We start from the raw sequence: 26,266 nt of genomic DNA on the forward strand, positions 1-26,266 counted from the left end.
TAAACAAGAAAATGTCTCATTAAAGTTAAAGTGATTTATGCAGCTCGGAGAATCGATGTGCTCGGCAAACTTTCATTAAAATCTGTGAGAGATTCGTCTTGTGAACGCAGCTGACATTACGTCATGAAGGTGGCGGGACAGTAAAGTTCACAGAGTGAAAAACCAAAGGGGTTCATCCTCTGGAGAGCATAACATACCTCATAAGTCCCCCCCTTGTTGTTTCTGTGATGTTGTTCTCTTCCCTGTGCTGGATGATGTATGTACATTCATCCGCTGAAGGAGGAAAGTTTCTGTGCGCTCACCTTAAATCTCAGTTTAACCCCTGGATGTATCTGCAGGATTTATGACATCATAACTAGTTTGGAGCCAGTCGTGCAACTTACACAAGTGTGATGTGGAAACTTGAAGCCTCTGGTGCACATCATCTATCATCTATTAAGGAGATATTCAAACTTTTCTGTGGAAAAACCACATCAGACATGAATTCGTAGTCAAAGCAGAGTCTTGTCATGTGACTTCAAACATGTCTGAGGGGAACGTTTGCAGGAAAGCTTAGAGGTCACTGAAATAATCAGGATTCATCCTCTGAGGAGCCTGAATATCCACAGCACAATGCAGTTTTTATGAATGGCAGAAATATCTCCACAACTGCAAGATAGATTAACATGAAACCTTGTACAGATATTCATGTTCCCCAGAGGATGAATCACACTGACTCAAGTGATTGTTTGACTTTAACTCTCACATCACCAGTAGATCAAACTATATACTGGTTTCTGTCACTGGTATACACGTCAAGTCAGCACTGGTCTTCTGGCATGATGATCTGCTGCCTGGATCATTGAGGATTTGGATTATATTTTTCTTTTTGTTTCTATCAATTTTGTTTTTATCGTCTACCTGTTCAGAGTTATTTCACCCATTTCTAATCTTTATATTTGGCTTGTTTTGCTTTTTCTTGTTGTATTAATCAATGTGATTTTAAATTGTTTTATTGTTGCTCATATTGTGTGGACCTCAGGAAGACTAGCGACCACTTTATGGAAGAAGGAAGAAAGAAAGTGAACTTATGCAGTGATATTATCTCAACATTTACAGGATGGATCAGCATATAATGTTGTACAGACATTCATGTTCCCCTCAGGCTGAATCCTACTGACTTTGGTGAGCATGCTAACACGCTAAACTAAGATGATGAACATGGTAAACGTTATACCTGCTAAAAATCAGCATGTTAGCATGCCAACGTTAACGTTTATCTCAGCTCCTCTGAGCCGTGTCTGGGCCTATTTTCATCTGGACGTTCAGAGCTGAGCAGGAACCCCAAAAACATCCCGACAACAGCTCAGACCTGCTGTGGCTGAACTCAGTGATTAAATTATCATACAACAACATTTTGATGATAATAAGGATTTTAACAAGGTAACTGAACCATATCAGGCACACATTTTTTGTGTACTGAGTATTTTTATGTTTCTAAAACATGTCTTAAAGGGATAGTTAGCCAAATATATATATATATTCCAGAGTCAGCCTTATAAAATATCACAACTCATGTCATTAAATCAAACCCAAACTATTTATGACCTTTGTACCGTCAGTGGCAGCTACAGCGCTCAGCAGAAGATCTACCAGCTCAGTCCTGTTGTCTCATCAGAGAAAAAATGAGTGAAAACACGAGAGAACATAAAGGACAGGAGAACTCTGTCAAATGCAGATAGAAGACATTTAATTTGACAGCATTCATACTGCAGGAAGTACATCACAGCTGACATCTTTTTAAAGTTTCCCTACACATGAAGAATCTTTGGGTTCTCAGCCTGCGACTCTCAGAACACTGCAAAAAAAAAAAAAAAAAAACACATCCTGCAACTCAAAACTCCCAGCTCTCCATCAGGACATGAAGCATCTCCTACAGTGTTAAATAAAAACTCTAAAATGGCACGCCATCATCATCATCATCATCATCATCACCTCACACCGTTAAAAACTTCCAGGCAGAAATCCCCTCGGACCACCTGTAACGCCCGATCACACTGTTAGTAAAACACTGAGCTCTTGACAGATAATCACCGATTAGACGCTGCGTTCGCACGTTGGCGGGAAAAGTTGGACATCTGTGACTTCAAAAAAAAAAAAAAAGAAAATCAAACCCTGAAAACATACGACGGACAAACGTGGACGTCCTTCGCTTCGCAAAAGCAGGACGCAATGTCATCTGAACGTTTCTTACACCTGATTATTAGACACCAGAGTCGGCTGCAGAACCAGAATTCATTTTGTATCTACAACAAAGAGCTTAAATAAGGTGTTTACAGAGTTTGAAGGTTTCTAGAGACATAAACATCCCGGCTGTTTACTGAGAGACACAATCTGCCTTTACGAAGCTCAGGCGTCCTGCAGCTTAACAAAAAATTACAAAACAGGAAATAAATATAGAAGTGTTTTCATACTGGGGACAGAAAAAAACATACAAACAGGTTACAACAGTTTATGAGGTTAATGAAAACATTTTCTCAGTTTTTCCTGACTTTCCGTCTTTGAGTGACGTTTATGCGAGTGATAAAATCTGCAGCAGCAGCTCATCCTGCTCATTAATTCATCCTCTGCGGACGAGCTGCAGCAGCTTAAAAGCCCCCAAAAACAAACAGATCCAGATGTTTCCCCTCTGGATCTGTGTAAGTAGAGGTGAACCGATATGAACCGGAGCATCACAACAAGCTGTTTAAGACTTCAGCTAATGATTCTTTTCACTATTGTTTCATCTCTCGAGTCACTGAATAATGTATAAATGTATAAAATTAGTGGAGAAAAAAAAAATCACAAGTTCCCAGAGGTCAACGTGACGTCTTCAACTTCTTGTTTTTGTTCAACCAACAGTCCAAAACTCAAAGAGAAAAGCAGCAAATCTTCTTGAACCATAAAAATGTGTCATTAATAAATTAGTTGACAGTAAATTACAATTCTGATAATCAATTCATTGTTCAACACTTCTGTCAGGCACAAAAAAAAACTTCTCAAAAGATTTGCTGATTTTCTTTGTTTTCCGTCATTTAAAATCAAATGTTTTTAGACTGTAGGTCGAACTAAACTACAGACATTTAACACTTTGGGCTGTTGGAACTTTTTTAGGACATTTTTCATCATTTTTCTGACATTCTGCAGGCTAAATTACTGGCAGATTAATCACTAATTAAATGAATTGTTAGTTTCAATACAGAGAATGTTGTGAATGTGAAATATCTGCTTGATTAATGAATTTAGAGCTGCAACAATTAGTTGATAAATAGAGTAGTCGATCAATTAATCATTTAAATCAGTTTTCAAGCAAAAAGTCAAACATTTAAATTTTTTCTTTTTTTTCTTTGTCTTAAAATCTTAATAAATTTTATCTCTTTGTGTCTCAGACGGCTGGTTTGACTGATGATGTCACTTCGGGCTGTAGGAAACTGTAACCGACGTGTTTCAGTTTTCCGAAAGTTTTATTGATGAATTTAAATAAATTGGCAGATTATCAAGAATGAAAAACAACAAACAAGTTGCAGCTCTTCTCAAATAAAACAATATATAAATAATTTAAATTCCTACAACCAGTTAAAATGATAGAAGACCGACAACACTGAGCTTCAGATTTAAACACAAATAAAGAACAGCTGCTTCGTTTCAGAGCTCGGAAGTCAAATCTGTTGTGGAGAAATAATAAGTAAAGGTGTCGGTGCTTCTCTAGTGAAGAGACGCTCGCTCTGCATGTACGGCTCTACAGCAACCTCAACAAACTGCGAACTCACTGAGAACGAAGAGGAAGTCCCGCCCATGCCGACTGACTGACATGTCTTTATATCTTTATATCTTTTGAGTTCTGCAGAAAAGAAACCACAGCCAAGACAGGAAGTTCAGGGCTGCGACTAACAATTATTTTCATTATTGATTAATCTGACGACTGTTTTCTCGATCGTCTGGTCTATAAAATGTCAGTAACGTCAGATGTTTTGTTCAAAACCCCAAAATATTCACTCTGCTACCATGTATGACGAAGAAAAAACAGCTAATTTTCTGCATTTTTGCATAAAATGACTGAGACGATTATTCACTTCATCAAAATAGTTGTCAATTCATTTCCTGACGACTGACTAATTAATGAATGAATGGACTAATCGCTGCAGCTTTAAAAAATAAATAAATAAAAATAACAACGAGCAGATTCCCACTGAACTGTTCAAAGCCTCCAGTTCTATGAAGATGGTTCAAAGCCTCATGAGTCCAAAATCAGGTATCAGACAAACCAGAGACCTTCGGCCACACGACAGGACCATCATTTAACGGCCTTTTTTTTATTAATTAAAAAAAAGAAAAAAAATTAAATAAAAATTCAAAGGGGAATTTCCATGAGGGAGAAATTTTATAGTTCATGTACAGACAATCAATTAAAATGTTGGTTGGTACCATCGTCTGGGGCAATATGGCCAAAAGTATGTGGACAGCCGACCTTTACACACAGATGTGTTTGACAGTGACACATTTCATTAAAGCCCTGGTTTTGAATGCCATCATGTTGAAACAGGAAAGTGTTGCCACACAGTAAGAAAACCAGTGTTGTCTAAAACAGATCACCTCCACCTGGAGATCAACGAGACGGACGAAAAGTAAAACATTATTTCTTCTACACAGAAGGTTATGTTCATTTTTCGGACCGTTCTCTAATAATTTCCTTTTTCTTATAAGAAATATTACCATGTTTTACATTTCAGGCTTCTAAATCTTAATGCTCAGAAAGAAAAAGTCACTTTTTTATGAACCAGTCTTAAATTAAGGGGTCACATGTAGACACAGAAGTATGTGGACAGGGCTGTCTGCATATTTTTGGCCATGTGGTGTCGTTTCAATGAAACAGGCAAAGAAAAAACCCTTTAAAATAAACTCATTTTTTTAAGTTATGAACTAAGTTTCTGTCCAGCAGTTAGATCCTGTGTTGTTATCTCATCGTTGTTGTGAAGAGTAAAAACTAAACCCAGTGAAAAACTATTTTTCATCTCTTATAATCGTGTGTGTGTGTGTGTGTGACGGCTGATGTGTGGGATGAATGCATGGAAATCAGGTGTCTTCTCAACAGGTGTTCATTCATTCATTCATTCATTCATTCATTCATTCATTCATTCTGTCTGTCTGTCTCTGGAGCTTTTTTCTGACCAGCTCTCTCCGCCACGTTCGCTCATTCACACAAACTGTTGAATCACAGTAACGTGGCCGCTCCTTGCGTGGAGGTAAGGCAAAAAAACAAGAAGCGGTGCGGTGATGTCGTCCCTCTGCTGTCAGCTGCGAGCTTCCTCTGAACACATCTGCAGCCGTCAGCCGCAGAAACACAGACGGACATGACGGACTGCCGGCTGCTGGTTCTTAGCAATTAATATTTAAAACTTTTTTTTTTCTTATAAAAATGCTCAAAAACTTTTAGTACTGAACACCTTTATCCTCAGCACCGTTTGGATTTGTTAGAAAATTATAAGAAATTCTTTAAAAAGAAATACGAGTCTGTCCTTGCTGAGTCCGTCTCAGTGAAACTCCACAAACTCCTCCAGCGTTTTGGGGATCTGGTTGCGATACGTGATCTGGTGCCGCCGGACGGCGCGCGCCGCCAGGCACTTGAGACTCATCTTCATCTGCGTCTTCAGCAGGATCTCCGACACGCCGGTGGTGCTCTTATCCAGCGGCGTCTTCTTCTGCTTGTTCGTCATGTCCGTGTGCGCGCCGGCCTCCACCAGGTTGATGATGATGGCGTGCAGCGTGAGGAAGTCGCTTATCGGCCGGTTGTACTGGACGATGACGTGCAGCGGGGTGTTGCCTTCGTGGTCGACGGCGTTGACTTGCGCGCCGCAGTCCAGCAGCAGCTTGGTGACGTGGGCGTTGGGGAAGCTGCAGACGTCGTTGGTGTGGAAGTCGTCGACCGGCGTGGTGGAGCTGATGGCCAGGTGGAGCAGCGAGGAGCCTTCGCGGGACCGCGGGTCCAGCTGGATCAGCTGGTAGATGTGCTTGTTGATGCGTGCGCGTTCCTCGTCGCAGCAGGTGGTCTTGGTGGAGATGCAGGCCAGGTACAGGAAGGTGAAGACGTTGGACTCGTAGTTGTCCATGGCCTGCGGCAGCTCGGATTCAGCCGCCGTCTCTACGCGAGCCATGCTGCGCTGGATCTCCAGCACGCTGCAGCTCAGCACCTGCTCCACAGCCGAGGCCGAGACCTGCTCCTTCAGGTGCACCATCTGGGAGAAGACCTGGGCGAAGCGCAGCAGGTCCTTGTGAGTGTTCCGGTTTCCTTTCTGCCGCAGGCGAAGCGCATGCAGCCACAGCTTGATGCACTGCTCAAACTCCATGTTGTCAGCGTAGACGGCGCCACGGTAGATGATGGGGTGTGATACATCGATATTGTCCGAGCCCAGAATGCGCTCCCGGATCATCAGCCCCTCCATGTGCAGAGCGTCCCGGTCCACCCGGATGGCCTCCAAATCCTGGGGAGCCTGGCACTCGCGGCGCCCCCCGTAGGCCTCGATGGGTGGCAGCAGCTCCTTGGTGATGAGGTTTTCCGGGTCGCGGTATCGCTCCATCATCGCCGTGTGCAGGTACTGATACGTCTTCTGGATGTCGTAGTTCTCCCGATCGTTGGCGAACGAAGCGCCCAGCAGCTCCAGGGCCTCGATGCGGCTGGGCCGGTCGCAGTCGGCGTGCGCCAGCAGCAGCTCCACCACGTCGGCTTTACAGCTCTCTGCAGCGACCTTCAGCGGTGTCATGCCATGTCCGTTCACCACCATGGCCGCCTGACAGCGCACCAGCTCCGTCACAATCTCCAGATGTCCCGCCTCCGCTGCGAAGTGCAGGGCGGTGGCGCCGCAGTGGGCCTTAGCGTTGGGGTCCGCCCCCTGCTCCAGCAGGAACTTCACTACGTCTGCGTGGCCCTTGTAGGCGGCGATCATCAGGCAGGTGTTGTTGTACTTGTTGGTGATGCGGATGTCGGCCTTGTGCTCCACCAGGTAACGGACGATATCCAGGCGTCCATCGAAGCAGGCGGCCCGCAGCGGGGTGGAGTTGGTGATGGTGGTGTGGTTGACGTTGGCGTTGTGACTCACCAGCAGACGCACCACCTCAAAGTGCCCCGCCCCCGCCGCACACCACAGCGCCGTGGCGCCGTCGATGACGTAGCTGCAGGACAGACAGAGACAGCAGGTCAGGACACGACCAGCAGGATCCTGATCTCACAACACATCCAGTCCAGGTCAGACTACTACAACTAAAACCTTCCATTCATAAAATTATTTTGATCCTTACGGTGCCTCCAACAGTTTGTGGGGGCTGAACTTTATTTTTTTAATGTCTTAACTGCATTTCTGTTTTTTTAAATCTGTTTGTTGATGTTTTATTATTAATTTCTCATTCATGCTGCAGGGTGAAACCAGACTAATCTCCTCACTGTTGACAATTAAGTTCCTTAATAACTTAATACTGCAAAACATGAGTCAGCGCTTTGAAAACAGGGCTGCATTGTCGAGCATTTTTCAACATGTTTGCACTTAATCGCACTATTACAGCTGATGTTTTAATTTTTTTTCCCAGCAGACATTTAAAAGAAAAACATAAATACAAATAAATATTTTCTTTGTTGGGGACACGTCTATTCAATAACTTTATAAAAAAAAGCTGCATTATGACTTATGTCAAAGCAGGATATTAGCTTCACAGACTGAGGCAAAACATCTGACGTGACATCACTGAGTGGGCGTGGCCAGCTTGACAAACCAGCTGAGAGTTTCAGCTGGTTGAGCAGAGAGACGTCAGGTTTCTGTTGTCAGACTGAGTCACGTTTCATTATTTTCAATTGCAAGAGCCGAGACCAAATCTGAGTTTCGGTACCAACCAAAACAATACGTTTTTCTTCGGTTTTCTACTGAACATGTTTTTACATAAAACCCTTTTTTCTTTTCTTTTTTGTAAAAACAGATCCTTCTCTTATTAAAATAAAGCCTAAAATACCAGTTTATTCAGGAACTTTCTGAGAAAAACAACACAACGTCAACAGATTTTTGTAGTTCCAGTGAAAACTGTTCTGTGGACGAGGATCTTTTCAATCTAAGCTAGGAAAACTTTCACGTATATTCAACCAACAAGCAATGAGTCTGAAAATGAATCAGCAACTATTTTAATACATAATTAATGATTTCATTCATTTTTTCCAGCAAACATGCCCAAAATTCACTGGTTCCAGCTTCTGAAATGTGAGGATTTTCAGTTTTTCTGTGTCTTATATCCCCATAAACTGAGTATTTTGGTGTTTTGGACTTTTGGTCAGACACAACAAGCAATGTGAAGAAATCAGATTCTGTTGCTTCTGCTGAAAAGCAGTTTTCAATATGTCTGAACATTTCTGTCAGCAGTTTCCAAAAGAACCATTTCTTTAATTAGAAATGTAACAGCGTTCATAGAAAGGTTAACAGATTGGTTTCACAATTTTTCAAGTGTGTCTTAAAACAGCAGTCAGGTGTCCATATGAACAGTGAAAGAGGTTTTCCTCACTGTAATCATTCCTCCTGTTCATACTGGATATTAAAAGATCCTTCAAATGTGCTTTCAATGGAAGTGATGGAGGCCAAAATCCACAGTGTGTCCACACAGTCATTTAAAAGTTGATGTTAAGCTTATATGAGGCTTCATCAGTCTGAGTTAGTCATATCAAGCGGATATCTGACACATTTACAGTCTTTTTAGCATCAAATTCCCTCTTTGTGTTTCCTCGGACAGTGTTTCCCTGTTGAGCTGCAGGTGGAAGAATAGTAACAAAAAGAGGAACTTTGGCACTAAAAAGACTGTAACGTTGAAAGATATCTACTTGATTTGACTCATTTGGACGCTGAAGCTTCATATTAGCTTCACATCAACTTTTCAATACATTTTTGCACAGAAGGAGGACTGTGGATTTTGTCTCCCATCACTTCCATTGCAAGTGTATTATGAAGGGATCTTCTAATGGTCAGTATGAACAGGAGGAATGATTACAGCAAGAAAAAAACAGGTTTGACTGTTCATTTGAGCTCCTGATTGTTGTTTTAAGACACACTTGAAAAATTATGAAACCGTCCTTTACTGGAATAATCGCTGCAGCTGGAGGTTGGGTACCCCTACAGGTGAGAGAGAAAATACATGTTTGTAACCTGAATGAAGCGACAATTTACACAAAAACGAAACTGCGGATGTGTCGGTTCTTACCCGTCAAACCGAACCGTGCCGGTCTGCTCGGTGTCCACTCTGTAGTGGTCCAGGAGCAGCCGGACCACCTTATCGTGTCCGTTCCGGGCTGCGATGATCAGAGGAGTAGACCTCTGCCCGGCGAGCTGGGTCACATAGTTGAGCAGGTAGCGGGTCTCTCCCTCGCAGTGGTTGAGCAGCAGCGCGGCCAGGGTCAGGACTCGGCCCTCGCTGGCTGCCTTGTACACGTACCCGGCCAGAGACTCCATCTGAGCCCGACAGGGAGCCAGGACCTCCGCTTTCTTCGCAGCTGACGCCCGCAGTGTCCACTCCGAAGCAACCCGCCTCCCATTAAAATGTCGAAACGAGCCCAAGTGCTCACATGAAAAAAATGCCTTCTCCGTTATGGCCACGAGAGAAACGTTACGGAGCACGGCTGGAGGAATGCCACAGGTCCGATACCGGGCGTCCAGCTTCTGGATGTCTGTCTCCGGCTGAGCTAGCCGGTTAGCTGCTCGGCTAGTTAACGTTAGCGCGCTGGTCAACGAACTGACAGCTTCTAACTCCACTTTTAATACAAATTAAACGTGTTACTCCCTCGTTATTTACCATAACATTAATCGCCTGGTGGTATTTGTGTCTAAAATTTCAAAAAGCGTCAACATTTTCAAAAATAAACGAAAGCACTTTCACCTTTTGCTATCTAGTCACTTGCCGGAAGTGGTGGTTCAACTTAAAAATACCTCCGACTAGAAGTTTCTCCAGCATATATATGTTCCACTTCTCTGACTTCCTCTTCTTGACTTCCGGGGCGCCATGCCTCTGATTGGCTAGTTGCCTTCGTTGGTTGAGTTGGTTAGGTTAAGGCTTGCGAGTGGAGTGAGATTGGTTAGGGTTATGGTAAGAATATCAGAGTAAGCCAATCAAAAGCATAGCAGGGCGGGTCATGACTTCGCCATCCTAGAAAAAAAAATTCGCTTGTGGGGCAGGCTGAATGCCTCAAGTGGGTCTATTTGCGGACTTGTAGTATCTACAGGTCATACCCACTTTACTACATGACACAGTGTAGTGAGTCAGCGTGTGCATTATATCTGTATGTATTTCTGAATGTTTTTGCTTTGTGTTTTTGTTCTTTTTTTCCTCCTATGCCGATGCAAAGCACATTGGAACCTGTGTTAAAAAAGGTTATAAATAAAGGTTTACTTGCTCACTTACTTAGACCCACTTGGTCAGGTTTAGGCATGAGCAGTGAGATGATTAGGGTTAAGGGTCAGGGGGCGCGTGTCATGTAGTCAAGTGGGTGTTTCGTGTAGATCTGCAAGACCGCAGATAGACCCAATACACCCTTCTCGAATGTCTTGCTCATATGTTCCGCTTCAATTTATTTGCAACAACTTAATCGACATTTAAAGTGAATTAAAGTACATTTATTGCACGTTTTGTGTTTGAAAGGATGGATCAAATTCTGATAGTGAAAAGAGTCATTTTGCAGGGGTTGTGTGACCCTCAAAACAATTCATCCACCATTTTACAGCCACGACAGTAGTAACGGAGATGGCTACAGCGGAGCCTATGACATAAGCACGTGTCAACAGTGTTTTTGAAATTACTCTCACTGCCAGAAGGGGAAGAAAAATGTCCTGCACTCCAGCTTTAATAAACATTGCTGTAAATGCACCAGAGTTAGCCAAGAGTTTATTTTTCATCTGTATTCTCTGGACAGATATCACAGAGTCACCCTAAAAACAGAATTACAAAGTTATTGAGATCATTTATAAGCATGCAGAACAACAACAAAGAATATATTCTTAACAAAGAATGTCAGAGAATAATAAACTTAAAAGTGAACAAAAACAATAAAACTTAGTTTTTGGTTCCATCTGCAGGTTCTTAAAATGCTCTGAACCTCACTTGTTAATCATTTCTATCTTCTGTTACGATGCTCTTTAGCTTAAGAAGGTTTGTAAAATGTATTTATCATTATCTTAACCTTAAAATGCTTTTGGGAAACGGGTTACTTACTTCCATCCAGATTATTACAGATCTGTGTTTCCGACCACATTTCGTCTAAGACGGTTCGTTCATCTCTTTCTTTTGCCTCAGTATTCTCTTGTCAAACGAAAACATGTTTCACAGGTATTACAGATTCTACGGTGAACCCAAGGTGGAGCATAAGCTCCTAACCGTGTTAATCTGAAACCAGTTTAATGCTGTCTAATAAAAAATGGGAGGAGGTTTATACAGATTAGAGGCTTATCTGCTGGCAGATAAACCTGATGGATCACAGTTTAACTCCTGAGCAGAGGCTGCTGCGGGTGTTTTATGATGAAATTATTGGCTTTTCATTCCGAGGAACCATTTTCAAGATACTATGAGGAAGGAAAAGTCAAGAAAACGTCATGAGACCAAAAACAATTCATGTGAGTTTGTTCAATCAACATCAACATCAAGATAATCAACATCAGTGACGAAGGAGTTTTGGAGGCGATAACATCAGGACTTCAGCTACCGTAAACTTAATTGGCTCTAGTGGGACCTTAAATGGGACACAAAATGGGACCATGCTTGCGATGTTGCAGCTGTTTAAGCTTCATTTTAGTTCAATAGTCAGAACTTTAGTGTTACAAACTGACTGGAAAAGAGAGATGCAGCCATCCATCCGGAGGAGACAGACCTCAGCTCAGCATGCAGCAACTTTCATGTGCAGGTTTGTAAAATTAATTTTTCATAATTAGTCCCACCCTTTATCTGATATTCCAGTCGCCTCTAATTAAACCCACAGCTCTGTAACATTTAGAGATGCACTCCCCCAAAACAACATGGTTCCTCCTACAGAAGCTCTGTTGAAAACTCAGCTCGCATCACAAACTGAATTTCTGTCCATTTCTTCACTCTGATGAGTTGAAGCTCCTGAGACGATGCTTTACAGATCAAAACCTGCAAACTGCTTTGATTAGATGGATTTCATTCTATTGTGATGGGTTTTATCAATACAATATGATGAGGATTAGCCAGTCTTGGGGGAAAAAATTGGAGATTTTGAGAATAATGTTACAATATTTAAAGAAAGAAGCCCTAAAGTTATCAGACAAAAGTCTAATATTGCAAGAAAATCTTTTATTGCACTTTAAATTGAAGTTTTTGTGTTTTGTCTTAATGATTTTACCCAAGAGTTTCATTCAGCTGTATGTTCTATAGCTAAACTGACAATAATAAAACTGTAATTTTACAAGAAAAGTTTATTTGAGTAAGAATTTATTTTCATAATATGACTTGTTCTTGGAATTACAACTTTAATCTTGAAATCTCTGATTCTTTAGTTCTTATTTACAAACCGTGTTCATATTAGTCTGTCATACAAATCCCACTGGGTGTAAATGTAACTGGAGTTAGTTAGTTAGAGTTTGAGCTGCATCCCTAAGTATGAAATTTCATTAACTTTTTTGTTGACGTATGAATACAACAAATAGAAACCTGTATTTTGTTTTGTGCTGCTTGTCTCCAACTATAAAGGATACAGCTGACAATTTTCTATATTTTACAAAGATAAACCAACGATGAACTGATCTACTGATGTATCTGACTCCTCTGTGCCGTAGACCTGTAAACACATCAGTGAGTCACACCGCTGCACTGTCAAATTAATGCGACCAAACTCTTCATAATGAAGGAACATGTCACCCAGTGCAGCGGTGTGACTCACTGATGTGTTTTTAATTGTATTTGGACAACAACAGAGGTCTACAGCACAGAGGAATAAAATATATCAGGCTTTGGATACACACACAATACTTGTTAGTAGATCAGCTCATTGTTGGTTTGGCTCCAAACATGAGAAAAATATAGAAAATTGCCAGACTTATCTTTTAAATTTTGTCCTGCTGCTGTATTCTTGGCTGGGTCCTCTCTGAAAAGGAGATTCTGAATGACCTGATTACATAATGTATGCTGAATGAAAATGAAAGTGGCAGGACATTAGCCTATCCTTCTGCTGGATGTGTGACAGATGGACAGATGAGATTAGAGCTGGAGAGAATCCAGTTTTGCAGAGTTTGGGGTTTTGGAAGGAGAACATATGTCAGGTCATGAGCTTCACTGGCTTCAGCGCTGCTCTGCTGAGAGCCAGAATGAAGATGAGAGGGTTGTGGGAAGTATAGATAACATATAAAGTACAGACAAAATTATTGGTAGCTCTGCATTTTATTAAAATAATACACCAGTCGCCCTGAACGGTGTTGAAATTAAAAGATATTTTATGATCATTGCATGTCTGTGTTTGGTTTGCAGTGGAACAAAACAAAAAAAAGATGTGAAAATAACTGAATTCATGCTTTATTCTACAAAGACTTGCTAAAATAGTCTGGACTAAATTATTGGTGCCCTTTAGAAGTTGTAAGAAATAATTGATTTATAGTGATACTTAAAGCAGACTATTGTGTTTTAATTAGCATCACAGGTGTTTTCAATCTTATAATCACTCATGCAGCCAGTTTAAAAGGGAGAAAATTACTCACTCTGCTGTTTTGTGCCGCTGTGTGCATCACATTGAACATGGAAAACAGAAGAAAAGCTAGAGAGAGGTCTGAAGACATTAGAAAAAAAAGGTAATAGACAAGTATGGTCAATGTAAAGGTTACAAGACCGTCTCCAAAGATCCTGTTCCTGTGACCACTGTTGCCAATATTATTAAGAAGTTTAAGGCCCATTGAACTGTAGCCAACATCTCTGGATGTGGTTACAAGAGGAAAATTGGCCAGATTGAACAGAAGGATTTCACGGATGGTTGAGAAAGAATCAAGGAGAACTTCAATATCGATCCAAGCTGATCTTCAATTTCAAGGTACAATAGTTTCAGGTCGACCATCCGTCACTGTCTGAATGAAAATGGGCTCCATGGTAGAAGACCTAGGAAGACCCCACTTCTTAGAAGGAGACTTTGCCAAAATGCATGTTGACAAGCCGCAGTCCTGTTAAATTAAAGCTTTTTGGTAAATCACACCAATCCTATGTTTACAGAAGACAACATGAAGTCTTCAAAGAAAAGAACACCATCCCAAACATGGAGGAGGCTCCGTGATGTTTTGGGGTTGCTTTGCTGCCTCAGGCACTGGGGGCCTTGAATCTGTGCAGGACACAATGAAATCTGAGGACTATCAAGGCATTTTGGAGCAAAACATACAGCCCAGTGTCAGAAAGCTGTGTCTTAGTCGCAGGTCATGGGTCTTCCAGCAGGATAATGACCCCAAACATACATCAAACTTTGACTGTTCTGAAGTGGCCTGCTATGAGTCCTGATCTGAATCCCATTGAACATCTGTGGAAAGAGCTGAAACTTGCAGTTGGGAGACGGCACCCATCAAACCTGAGAGAACTGGAGCAGATTGCTCAAGAAGAGTCTGAACTACCAGTGGAGACGTGTAGAAACCTTAATCAGAGTTACAGAAAGAGCTTGACTGCAGTTATTGTTTCTAAAGGCTGAGCTACAAAATATTAAGTTAAGGGTACCAATATTTTTGGCCTTTTTCATTTGTTTTATTGTATTAAATAATATGTTAAGTTGTAAATCAAAAGCAAAGTTTCAGTCATATTCAATGTGAAATAAAGAATGATGGATACCATCTACTTCTGCCAGTTTCAACTTAATACAGAGAGAATTTAGTTGAGGATGTTGAAGGTGAAAAGGTACCAGTATTTTTGGTCACATCTGTATATATATTTATTTTAAAGACCTCTTCTGTAAGCCTGTTATGTCTGCTGTGTAAAATAAAAGCCAAGTTTACATCCAAATGGAATTTTAACCAAATTTCAAGAAAATATTGTGAATGTTTGTTTCCGTCCGCTGCTGTTGTGTGAATATTAGGAGTTGGTTCATTGAGATAAACAGCTGGTGACATTAATTCTCCAGTCGGTGCCATTAAAGCATTACAGAAGAAGACTCAACGAGATGATATTATTAATCTCAACTCATTAAACTCAACTCAAAGACTCAAACGATGGAAAATCATGTGGAAAACATGTTGGAAATATGACATTTCTGTTTGTTTCATGTATTAATATGAAGAACGTTACCGTCTCCTCATCGCTCCACACAGATCTGATGTTTTCAGCTCTTCAGTAACGTTGCTTCATGTACGTCACCTAAGTCTGTTTACATTTGCTTTTTATCCACACACCAACCTTTAAATCACAGACAACAGGAAACACTTTTTTTTTTTTTTTTTTTTTTTAAATATTTTGACTTTTTTCTAATATCCAGTATTTTCACTCTGGTTTTGTTGTTAAATGGAAAATGCACATAAAAACAAGTGGCTGGAAATGTACTTTGTGTTTCCCAAAGTGTGAAGTATCTTGACATGAATAAGAGACGTCTAGAATAAGCCGGCTACATTCTAAAACGCCGTTTTCAAGTAAAAACGACATGAATCCACAGCAGGAGTTTCAGCTCGTTTCTGCAAATACCTCCATCTTAACTGTAACAAGCTTAGACTCCAATACAAGGTGTAACATGTTTTGAATGCATTTCCTTCCTCATAAAACATTTACAAAACTGAGTTCTTAAAGTATAACTTGCAGTCTTCTTCTTCTCTGTCTTTGTTGGCGCATTGCCGTGTTTCTTGGCGCGCTACAGCCACCTGTAGATCAGTGGAATAATGTGAAACCATTGACAGGACTGTGTATCGCGTACCGCTCCACAGCTCTACAAGAGGTCAAAAACTCCAAAGGGAACCTTTAATAAAAGGTCAGAAACATTACCAGAATGAGCAAGACTACAGTTGTGTCCCAAATCCACACAACACAATGTAAAAGTTTAGTTGAAACAGTTGGTATTCAAACTAAAAAGCTGTTGGCGGACACTATTCTCCCACAATGCAATTCACAAAGGAATTGGAGGAGTGTCCTAATGTAGTGAGTAGAGGTATAAAGTAGCATAAAATGGAAATACTCAAGTAGAGAAAAAGTACCACAAAATACTACTTGTATAAATGTACTTAATTACTTTCCACCACTGTTTCAACCATAATTTAATGTTTACTGAGTTGCTGATGCTCCATGGTGATACAACTGTACATCAGTTAAAGTCTGAAAGTGCACTTTTTTTATTTGATTCATATTTTCATTTTTCTGATTTTGGTGCTTTAATAAATAATTTTGCTCCAGTTCAGCATCGCTACATTTTGACGTCTCTTCTGAGCCACTGGTCTCAGATAAATCCCGTCACTGCATTACAGCATTTAAGCCCCGCTTCACCGCCCAATCAGCAGCAAAGGCAGAAATCACAGTGTGGGTGGGCACAAGACCAATCATACTTAATAGGCTCTGAAACGCATATGTTAACCAAAATAGCCCATTACAACTATACTTGCCTGAATGCACCACAGTTTAATCATACACGCCTTATGTGTCATCAGAGGTAATGTAACAGGCACCGACCATGCATTAACAGCATCACAAAGCCTGGCATGGCAGCCGCATATTCAGCATCAGCATCATTAATAAAGCGTATGAGATTCTATGAGTATAGACGCCCTCTAAGAGCTGTCGCTATTGGGTTTATCCCTGCACAGGTGCCCCTCTCAGGTCCACATCCACGGTATATCATACCAGCATGACCAGAGATCTGCTCCCAAAGAAAACCAGCTTCTTCTTCAGCCAATGATGATGGAGCAATGGGGCCTGGATCTTAGAGGGCTACACCTGTACACATAGAATCTGGGGTTACGGTACATAACTAAAGCTCTATTTCGTATAGGCTTTGCCCTCTGAGAGATGTAGCTATTGGGATAAGGGTGACGCAGATGCGGTCAGTGCCCCACTGTGCCCCCACAGTCCACAAGCATTTAACACACACCAGTTCACAACCCCATAAATGCAGAACACAATAAGATAACATGACGTAAGCTGTGCCATGGTCCTCCTCTGTTCATTACATGATAATTATGCACTGTAAAATTCAAAGATGCAAGCAGAGTAGGTGATGAAAGGGTGAAACAGCTCACTAATCCACGATGGTGTGGGTGGAAGAGGATACCCTGTGGTATCAGGGTCTCCTCCTCCTAGACGTCTCCTCAAGCAGGTGCAGGTGGTTCTGCCGGCATAGGGATGTCCTTCAGGTCAGCTGCCATCAATAATGTTCGGAAGGTCCTGGAAGAGAGTTTGTAGCTGGCAGGACATGGCGAGGTGGTAGATTGCTGCTCCCTTCTGGTCATCAAGCTCCAAGTCTCCCAACAGGGAGAGGGCGAGCCAGGGGGGAGTGCCAGCGATGGAGGGGCAGTCGAAAAAATCCAGAACTTCTTCCTTGAAGCTAGCGTGGTCAGCCCATCTCCATCACCTTCTATCTGCAGTGCTGCGAAGGCATCCATCCACTCACCGCAGTAGCTCCTTAGTGAGCAGACAAGCACAGAAGGTGCATACGGCCCGGGGGTTGAGTGCCATCCTGGTGTACTCGGCACTGAGGCATGTCTAGCAGCGAGGGCGGAGGTCAGAGGGTCAGTCTGACAGACGGGGCACAAACAGACCGCTCCGGCAAGGCGCTGAGTCTTGCTTGAAGACATGACTCATTGATTCCTCTTCGCCACCTCAACAGGTGACTGTATATAAACACTGAAGAAAAAATGGGAGCAGATGTCTGATCACACCGGAATGTGGATATACTGTGGATGTGGACTTGAGAGGGGCAAGTGTCCAGGGCACAATGGCGCAAAAGTAAATCTTCACGACTGCACATGCACGCAGGGATAAACGCAATAGTGACAGCTCTTAGAGAGCAAAGCCTATATGAAATAGAGTGTTTAAAAATGACACCTGAACATAGCCTGGCACGACGGACACATAAACCACTCACATGCACACATGCACACATACACATACCCAACAAAAACTACAGCCAATAAACAATAATATTGAAATAGGCAAAAGGCTACTACAGTCCAAAATTATAAATTAGCTTACTCTTGATAATTATAGCAGGAGACGACAGGGTTTGGTGTTGAACACTGAAACTATTTCATCATGGTCCAACAAGAGCAGGGACAAAGAGTTCAGTCTGTATGTCATCATTGATGCTCTGATGCAAGCTTTTATCCGTCTGATAGTTGAAAAGTTGATAGTTGTTGAGGAGAAACTAGCGCAGGAGTAGATGTCTGAGTTCAGAATGATGGCTGAACTTGAGCCGAATTCTCTTCCTCCTGCTCCTCACGACGTCTTTTTGTGACAAACTTAAGCAAACTGCTTTGTTTCGTCATGATTTTTTATGTAGCAGCAGCGCGGATTGTGAAGAGCTGCTCACAATCTGGCTTTTGTGAAATGCACTGCCACGCAAAAAATCTGACCTATCAACATCATCATGTTGTAAACAAGAAGCAAAATACAAGAATTACTTTATTGTTATTGGTCTCATAGTCAGATAATTGAAACAGTAGTCATTGACTGCTGTTCACTGGATGATCCAGCAAAAGAAGGAAGCCTTCTGATAGGGCCACAGCTACGCACCTGTGCACAGTGTGTCTGGGAGGCAGTCGGTGTGGCTGATTGCACAATGCACTGCTGCTTTAGTAAATTAGATGCCAGTTCAAGAGAATAAAAAGCCTTTGTGATCGTTCATCCGTCTGCCTCCAGTAACCTGTTCTGTCATGTTTCTGTGTTCTGCAGCAGGTCGGACGGTTCTGCAGAGACGGACGAGGTTCGGTCGAAGCCTCGGTTCCACCTGGACCTCTGGCTCAGCTTCACCGTCCAGAGCTGGGTCCTGGATGTGGGCCGTCCTGTTGTTATGGTAACAGGATGATAGTCCCACCAGGACAAATTTCATGTTTTACTCATTAATTGGTTTATGGAGGATAAATTCAGCCAGAAAGGACATAAAAAAGAAAGAACATTTTCAGTTTTTATTAAATTCAAGCTAAATAACCTTTCATTTGAGCACTTCATGATTTTAAATTCAGATTTTACTCCTCTACATGTTTTAGATTTTTCATTAGGTTCTGCTTTATCCTTATAGCAGCACATTTAAAAAGTCTCTTAAACTTTCTTTCTGGGTTAAAATGTCCTTCAAAGATTTATCTCTGACAATCCTGGACCTGTATTTATCAAACTGCTGAAGGTAAAATCTTGGACTTAAGTGAAAAATAAAGGTAAAAACTTTATTTAAATAAATATTTATTAGACGAACAAGAATAATTCTGCATTAATTTTATTTTCAACTTAACAAACCTCCGCAGCTCTCTGACATTAACTGCATTTTACACTCAAAATTACCTTAATAAATAGTTTTTATTCTCAAGTTTATGAATAAAAGTGAAGCAATTTTACATTTATCTTAATAAATTCTGTCCCTGTCGGTTAAATCTTTTTGCAGCTCGTCCTCCCGGCAGACTGGTTTCCTCTGAACCGTCCTGATGCTGCAGAATACCTTCATCTCCTGTACAACATCAGCATGCCGCTCATACTGCTCAAGGTAACACAGACGCAACACGTCATTCATAAACTCATAAACTCTACAGTCCCTCAGAACAAACTCAAACATCTGTTGTCTCGCCATCAGCTGCTTGAACGCAGCCCCAGGACGCTGCCCTGCCCGGCCATCCACCTGGGCATCATCGCCGTCGTCACGGGAACCAGCCTCCACCTGGTGGCTGACTCCATCACGCGACGCCTCCTGCTGATTGGCTACCAGCTACATCTCCCTGTCAGAGAGAATCTGGTCATGAGGAACCTGAAACCCTCCTCCGTGGTAGGAGCTGCGTCAGATATGAGATGTGTTTGCTGATCTTATTTACCCAGCGTCTCAGAGCAGGAAATCGCTCCTAAATGGCCAAAAATTCTCAGAGATGCATTTTTGATCCCACTTTTAGGACTAGGAGTAAAAGCATTTTATTACTCTCATCTCAGTAAATATTGAAGAGCCCCAGAGGAGTCCTAACCTGTTAGGAGCTGCAGGATATGGAGATCAAGCAGAGATATTCACTGGGAATAACTTTATTGAAAGACCAATAAATACATAAATAAATAAAGGAGGAGAACACGTGCTGTCCCTACAGACAGCGATGTCCTGTTACACATGCAGCTTTGCAATCAACAACTCTGGCAGACACAAATCAAACTTTGATCGCACTTCTGCGGGTCATAAAGATAAAGACCATGACAAGACTTATATGAATACAGTCATTTCCTCCTGGCTGCATGTCAGCTGCATAATAAAGATATCTGACCTAAATAGCAACACATAAAGTATTTTTATAGGGTGTAATATCTTTTTTAGTTGAGATATTTCCTTGTTTTACAACATATTGAATCCATGTTTGCAGCTGGTTTAGATAACAGATGTTTTGTGGTTGTACTTATATGAATATAACAACCCTTTGTGCCTCTGACTCTCTCTGTGATCACTCATTTTAATGTTAATACAGTCGATCTCACAGCACAGCTGCTGTCATTAATCTGGATTTTTCTTCATTTTGTCAGATGATGTCCTGAGCATAAAATACTGATTTTATCTGCAGAACTGTGAACTGTGTTCACACTTCTGTTATCTGACAACGGAAGCAGAAAAATATCTACATGAGAACAACTGTATGGTGAATTCAGTTGCATTAAAACACAGTATAGGTGATCACAGAGAGCAGAATAGAGCTTCTTTCTCTTTCTAATCACAAACATAAATGTTTTTACTGTTTACAGCACCAGTCAAAGGTTTGGACATACTTTCTCATTCCAGTGAATGGGAGGGTGTAACAGATGAAGTACATCATTAAAAATGTAAAAGTCAACTGTCAATAAATACAGACATTTATATACATTCACCAGTGAATTTCAAGCACCAGAGATGTGAGTTGGTCCAGAAATAATCACATGATCCCCATCAGCACTTTGAGTATCTTTATATTTTTTTTATTTTAGAGCTGCAATGAAAGAGAATTAATCACCAAATAGTTTGATAATCAGTTAATTATTTAAGTCATTTTTCAAGATGAATCAATAATGATAATATTCATTTGTTGCAGCTTTGTTTCATTTCATTTTTATCTTTTAGCAGCTGTGAGTCTGACTGTTTAAAACTGTTTTCAGCACATTTCCTGCTGACTCACACTGAGACAAACGGAACAAATAAGTGAAAAAGTTAGAAGAAAAATGATGTATAGATACATATATACACGCAACGGCAAACATATCTCTGAAAGTGAAACGTAAAAGTGAAAAAGACAGAATTCAGCAGAAAAATAGCAAAAAAAAAATGTGTACAGAGAGCAGATGAATGTGAAAACAGCCTTCTAGTATCAAACTCTGCAGCTCAAAAAGCAAAACACATTTCTGAGTGGAGGAGACCTTTAAGTATTTCTAATATAATATGGAGTTTATTTTCTCCAAAATTTAGTTAGAAAAAGGATCTTAAACCATAATAATAATGATTATTGAAAGCAGGTTTGCTTAATTTGTCTTGATATTATCCTTATTATTTTCCCTCTACATCCACAAGCACAATCACATTACAATTCATTCACAGTAATTTCAATAAGTGAACCTTCTGTGACGACATATGAACAAATAAGAACAATATACAACAAACCATTGATGCTGATGACAATACAGGAAGATAAAAGCTAAGTTGAATATACTTTGGAAACAAATCACCCTGTGAAGTCTTTAAAAGTGATGAATGTTATTTTATTTTGCAGGTCGACCTGTTTGAGCTTCTGTTTTACTTTGCCGACACTCTGGGTCATCTGATGTGGTAAGAAGACAGTACAGAGTAATAATGTTTAGTACAGTCTAATCAACATATATAAATATATGTTTTAATTTAATTTGTATATTTAGCAGGGACCATACAGATAAACATTGTTGTCTGCAGTCACTTTCCCAAAGTTTCAGATGAATCTAATGTCAGACGTACCGATGAATGTGGCGGCTGATTTATTTATCAGATTGGAAGTGAAGACATTTCCACTGTCAGGATTTCTGTCATTGTAATCAGAAGAAATGTGTCATTTCATACAAATCTGAAACACATGATATTGTAAAAGTGGAATTTTAGCCAGGAAACGTAACGCTAGCACAAAGCTAACAGAGATTAGAAGGTCACCATCAGCCTCATGTAGGCAGATCGCTCCGTCTTTAGCAGTTCCTGGTCGGTTCTTTGTAGGCACAGAATGAAACATGAGGATTTAATGGAGATTTATGGAAGTCAGATAGATTTCATGAAGCAGAGGCTTGTGGTTTTTACTTTGTTTTTTCCAACTTTGTGTTAGATGTTGGAGCAGCTGATAACTGGAACACATTTAGGTGAAAACATTTAACTTTTGTAGATTATAACCAGTATTTTATTGGAATATGATGACTATATTTTTAACATGTAACCACTTTTATGGGATTGCCTGGAAAAAGTTCTCGGCAAAAGCATCCAATCAGTAAAATCTTTAACATACATTACAGTTTTATATACAGGCGCCACTGCAGTAATGTCTTGTTCACATTCACCTACAACATGGATTCATCTGTTGACAAGAACCACAGACTGTATACAATGATGGACGTGACAAGGTGTGATGACGTCACCTGTTGGTTTGCACTGGACCCGGTTTGAAGCCCAGAGTTGCAGCTTATGGTCGTTGCCATCTTTTATGTTTGGAACCAGGAGCTTCCAAATAGTCCCGCTACCTCAGACCCAAGCTAACGTTAACTTACTGGGAGCGCTGCACACTTGGGCTAACGTTAGCTACTTTAGCTAAATTGTGCTAACAGGGCAGGTATCATAATCAAGTAACATTAAACTTAATGAAATATTGTGACAATAGTCCAACTCATTGTGAGCCGGGGAGAGCAGCAGGTGAGCCAACTGTCAATCACAGCTGTCAATCAACACCCCACACGACAGACATCAAAGCTACTATAAGCATTCAAATCTTATTAACAGAACAATAATTTCCAAAATGACCACCAGCACACTTATTAGAGGACCTGACTTTAGAGATTGAGACCATAATGACTTGTTGAAACATGAATGACTTATTATTTCTAGAGAGAGGTTGAGGCTTTTTGAATGTCAGTTGGAGCAGCTAGCGGCCGTCAGTGGTACTTTAAGGTACTTCAGCCTCAAGACGTGGTAGTTGATGCCTGACCAGAAAGAGAAAGGTGGAGCACAGTTTGAAGCATTTGTCTTTCTCAGGTATCAGCAGTGATCATTCCCTCTTCCTCTCCTCTCCAGGTATGTTCCTCTCTTCCTCGTGCTCTTCCTCTTCTTCAGTGGTTGCTTCTGCCACAGGAAGCAGGAGGAGAAAATGCCGACGGCCGCGTGGATGCTACTTGTCCCCAATGCCGCCTACTACTGGTCAGTAGTAACTGAGCGGTCACTAGTTCGAAACCTGCAAGAGAAACCTTTCATATACATCTCACCAGGAGAAAACTCACCAAACAAACAGTCTTTCTAAAGAAACAGACGGAGTCACTGAAGGAAATCTGTGTTTGTTTCGATGATTATGTTAAGATTATCAGGCTGCAGGTGCATAAATCCACATTAAGTTTGTCTTGAGAGCTTTTGGCAAACTGGGAGACGAGGAAACACGGGAGTCTCATTTTTCATTATCCACTTGACGTATGCATTCTCACACGCTCTCTGCCTCGGAGAGAGATTAGACCCCTTCATCAACAAGTTAACACAATCTGACGAGCTCTGGGGGTCGACGGGCAGCAAAAACAGGAAAACAAACAAGGTCATCAAATAAAAGCACAGAGGAGTTCTCATCCATAAGAAGTGAAGCTGGAGGTTAATAATCACATGTATTTTTTTCTCCATAACTGCACGGCTCAAAGCGGATTATCCATCTTATACTACTGACAGTAGCTTTCTTATTAACTTAAAATGCTTTAAAACTGACTGTAACTGTGATGAAGGGATTAAGATTCATTTAGTTCACTAAATTAGAGAAATGTAGTTCATATGTGAGTATGTAATGAGCTGTTTTCTGGCTCTAACTGTGTTGTCAGAGTGGTGACAGCTGAACTGAAACTGTAACTAGTGTGTGATGAACAAACACACCAGCAGCACATTAGGCAGGCGTTAGTAATAATTGATCAGGTAGTTCTCAGGTGTTGCTGACTAATTACTTTACGCATTGAAGACGGCACTTAGGGATGAAAGCAGAATTCAAGAACCGTGCTGGTGGTTTTTCAGCCCTTTAAATACAAACCATGTATCCCTCACATCACTGCTGACTATAATTTCCATAAAAAACTCAATTTTTAAGGCCGACTTTTCTCCTTTCTGGCAGCTGCTGGCTCTCATTAACCTCAGTACACAGTGTCACAGTTTTTTGTGTTTCAAATTCTTATGGGATTAAAACCTCTTTCAAAATCCAATTTCAAAATTGGAAATGTTACAGGGTGCTGAGAGCTCAATGAACTGCAACTGAAGAAAACATATGCAAATAGACAAAACAAGCAAATGAAGAAAACTTCACTAAGTTGACAACACATGAGCAGCATTTAGAAAAAAAAAAAACTTCATACAGAGAAAATAAACAAATATAGAAATGCAGTGCAATAAACCTTCTCTGTTTCCTCTGGCAGGTACCTGATCACTGAGGGTCAGACCTTCATCCTCTTCATCTTCACCTTCTTCGCCATGACCGCCACGGTAATGCACCAGAGGAGGCGATGCATGGTTCCCAACGGCAACGGCCTCTTCATGCTCTACAGGTACACATGAGGAGAGTGAAACGTTTAAATGCATCTAATTGTTTTTAGATATTTTAAATTTCATGTTAAAACTGTCCCTAAATAGCAATGAAAACTAACTTCATGGACTACATTACCCAGAAACCCTGTAGGGTGACGTGTCGGGCTGGAGGAGGTGAAATCAAGCTTTTCCCCTTTTGGATTAAAGTTTGGATCCGTCACTTCCTGTGTTGATGGAATTCTCCGACAGTGAGAAAGAACAAAAACCAGCCTGGTTTCATCAGAGTAGACGTCTTAGTTTAGCATGCTAGCATTTACTAGCAATTCCTGGAATTGTTAACAAAAACTGTCATTATAAATCTTTCAGTAGTACCTTTTGTAGCACCTCTCCCATTCCTGGAAGCATTTCCTGTATTCATCTTTTAAGCCTCCTGCATTTCTTCCTTGGTGGTGAATCTTCTCCCTTTCAGTCTCAATTTGAGTTTCTCTAAACTGTAGGCAGACACCACCTAGCGGCAAATCTTATAACTAAACTCTAATCGTGTGCTATCGATGGCTTCCGGGAATGTTTGGGTTCCCTCTTGTATCTCACTCTGAACCACAAATATCAACCTGCTGGTGGCGCTGGAGGGAAAGTGAGAGGATCACCAAAGTCAGTTGGATTCATCCTGACGGGAATCATGACGATCTGTGTAAAATTTAACAGCAATCCCTTCAGACTGGACCCAAACTAACAGACATTTTCATCCATAGTGCTGTGCATGTACTTCTATAAACATACCAGAAATATGACATTTTTTACAGTGTAAATGTAATTATGGTCAGATGACAGAAATACGATTAGAAGCAGATCAGTAAATTCAGAGCTCTGGTTTGTAGTTTCTCTGCAGCTCTGGTCCTGGTGGCGGTCTGGGTGGCCTGTCTGTGGAACGACGGCGTCCTGAGGAAGAAGCACCCCGGGCTAATCTACGTCCCGCAGCCTCGAGCCGTCTACACGCTCCACCTCCACCAGAACGCACAGACATAACAGAGCCGCTGTCCTCCGACTCGGTGGATGTAGGTGGAACCAGAGATTCTACAGCTATAAGGTTGTTAAGGGATAAACAATCGATTTCTGCTGCTCTGTTAGTGACTTTCAAATGTTATATTGGCAGAAAAGGGGACAACGGCGGTTCAGAATCATCCAGGGAGTGTAATTGAATCCAGGAAAATGTGAAGTGTCGTAGTCACTCTGTACATCAGGAACACAATGCTTTCTCAGGTATCATATTGTTAGAAATGTATCTCTGCATGATGATAAGGGGGGTTACGTAAATCCACTCTGTCTACCTGCATGCAACCTCAGGTCTCACTACAAAACTTAGCTACCAGTCCTCAG

At 41.2% G+C, this 26,266-nt stretch overlaps 2 protein-coding genes across 2 annotated transcripts; one reads left to right on the forward strand and one right to left on the reverse strand.

Moving 5' to 3' along the window:
• Positions 1–4,382: 4,382 nt before the first annotated feature.
• On the reverse strand, positions 4,383–9,801 carry fem1b (fem-1 homolog b). Its single transcript, XM_042411367.1, has 2 exons — positions 9,244–9,801; positions 4,383–7,185 (listed from the first exon to the last, which is right to left on the reverse strand). The coding sequence occupies exons 1-2, from the start codon at positions 9,489–9,491 to the stop codon at positions 5,550–5,552; spliced, it is 1,884 nt and encodes a 627-aa protein (XP_042267301.1). The 5' UTR covers positions 9,492–9,801; the 3' UTR covers positions 4,383–5,549.
• A 1,427-nt stretch (positions 9,802–11,228) lies between these two features.
• cln6b (CLN6 transmembrane ER protein b) lies at positions 11,229–26,130 on the forward strand. Its single transcript, XM_042411383.1, has 9 exons — positions 11,229–11,929; positions 18,871–18,991; positions 19,574–19,672; positions 19,760–19,948; positions 21,891–21,946; positions 23,420–23,542; positions 24,781–24,909; positions 25,768–25,944; positions 26,043–26,130. Exons 1-8 carry the CDS (start codon positions 11,784–11,786, stop codon positions 25,913–25,915), a joined length of 1,011 nt encoding a protein of 336 aa, XP_042267317.1. The 5' UTR covers positions 11,229–11,783; the 3' UTR covers positions 25,916–25,944; positions 26,043–26,130.
• Positions 26,131–26,266: the final 136 nt, after the last annotated feature.

The sequence above is a fragment of the Thunnus maccoyii genome, chromosome 5, assembly GCF_910596095.1.
Source record: "Thunnus maccoyii chromosome 5, fThuMac1.1, whole genome shotgun sequence".
In the NCBI taxonomy this organism is placed as follows: domain Eukaryota; kingdom Metazoa; phylum Chordata; class Actinopteri; order Scombriformes; family Scombridae; genus Thunnus; species Thunnus maccoyii.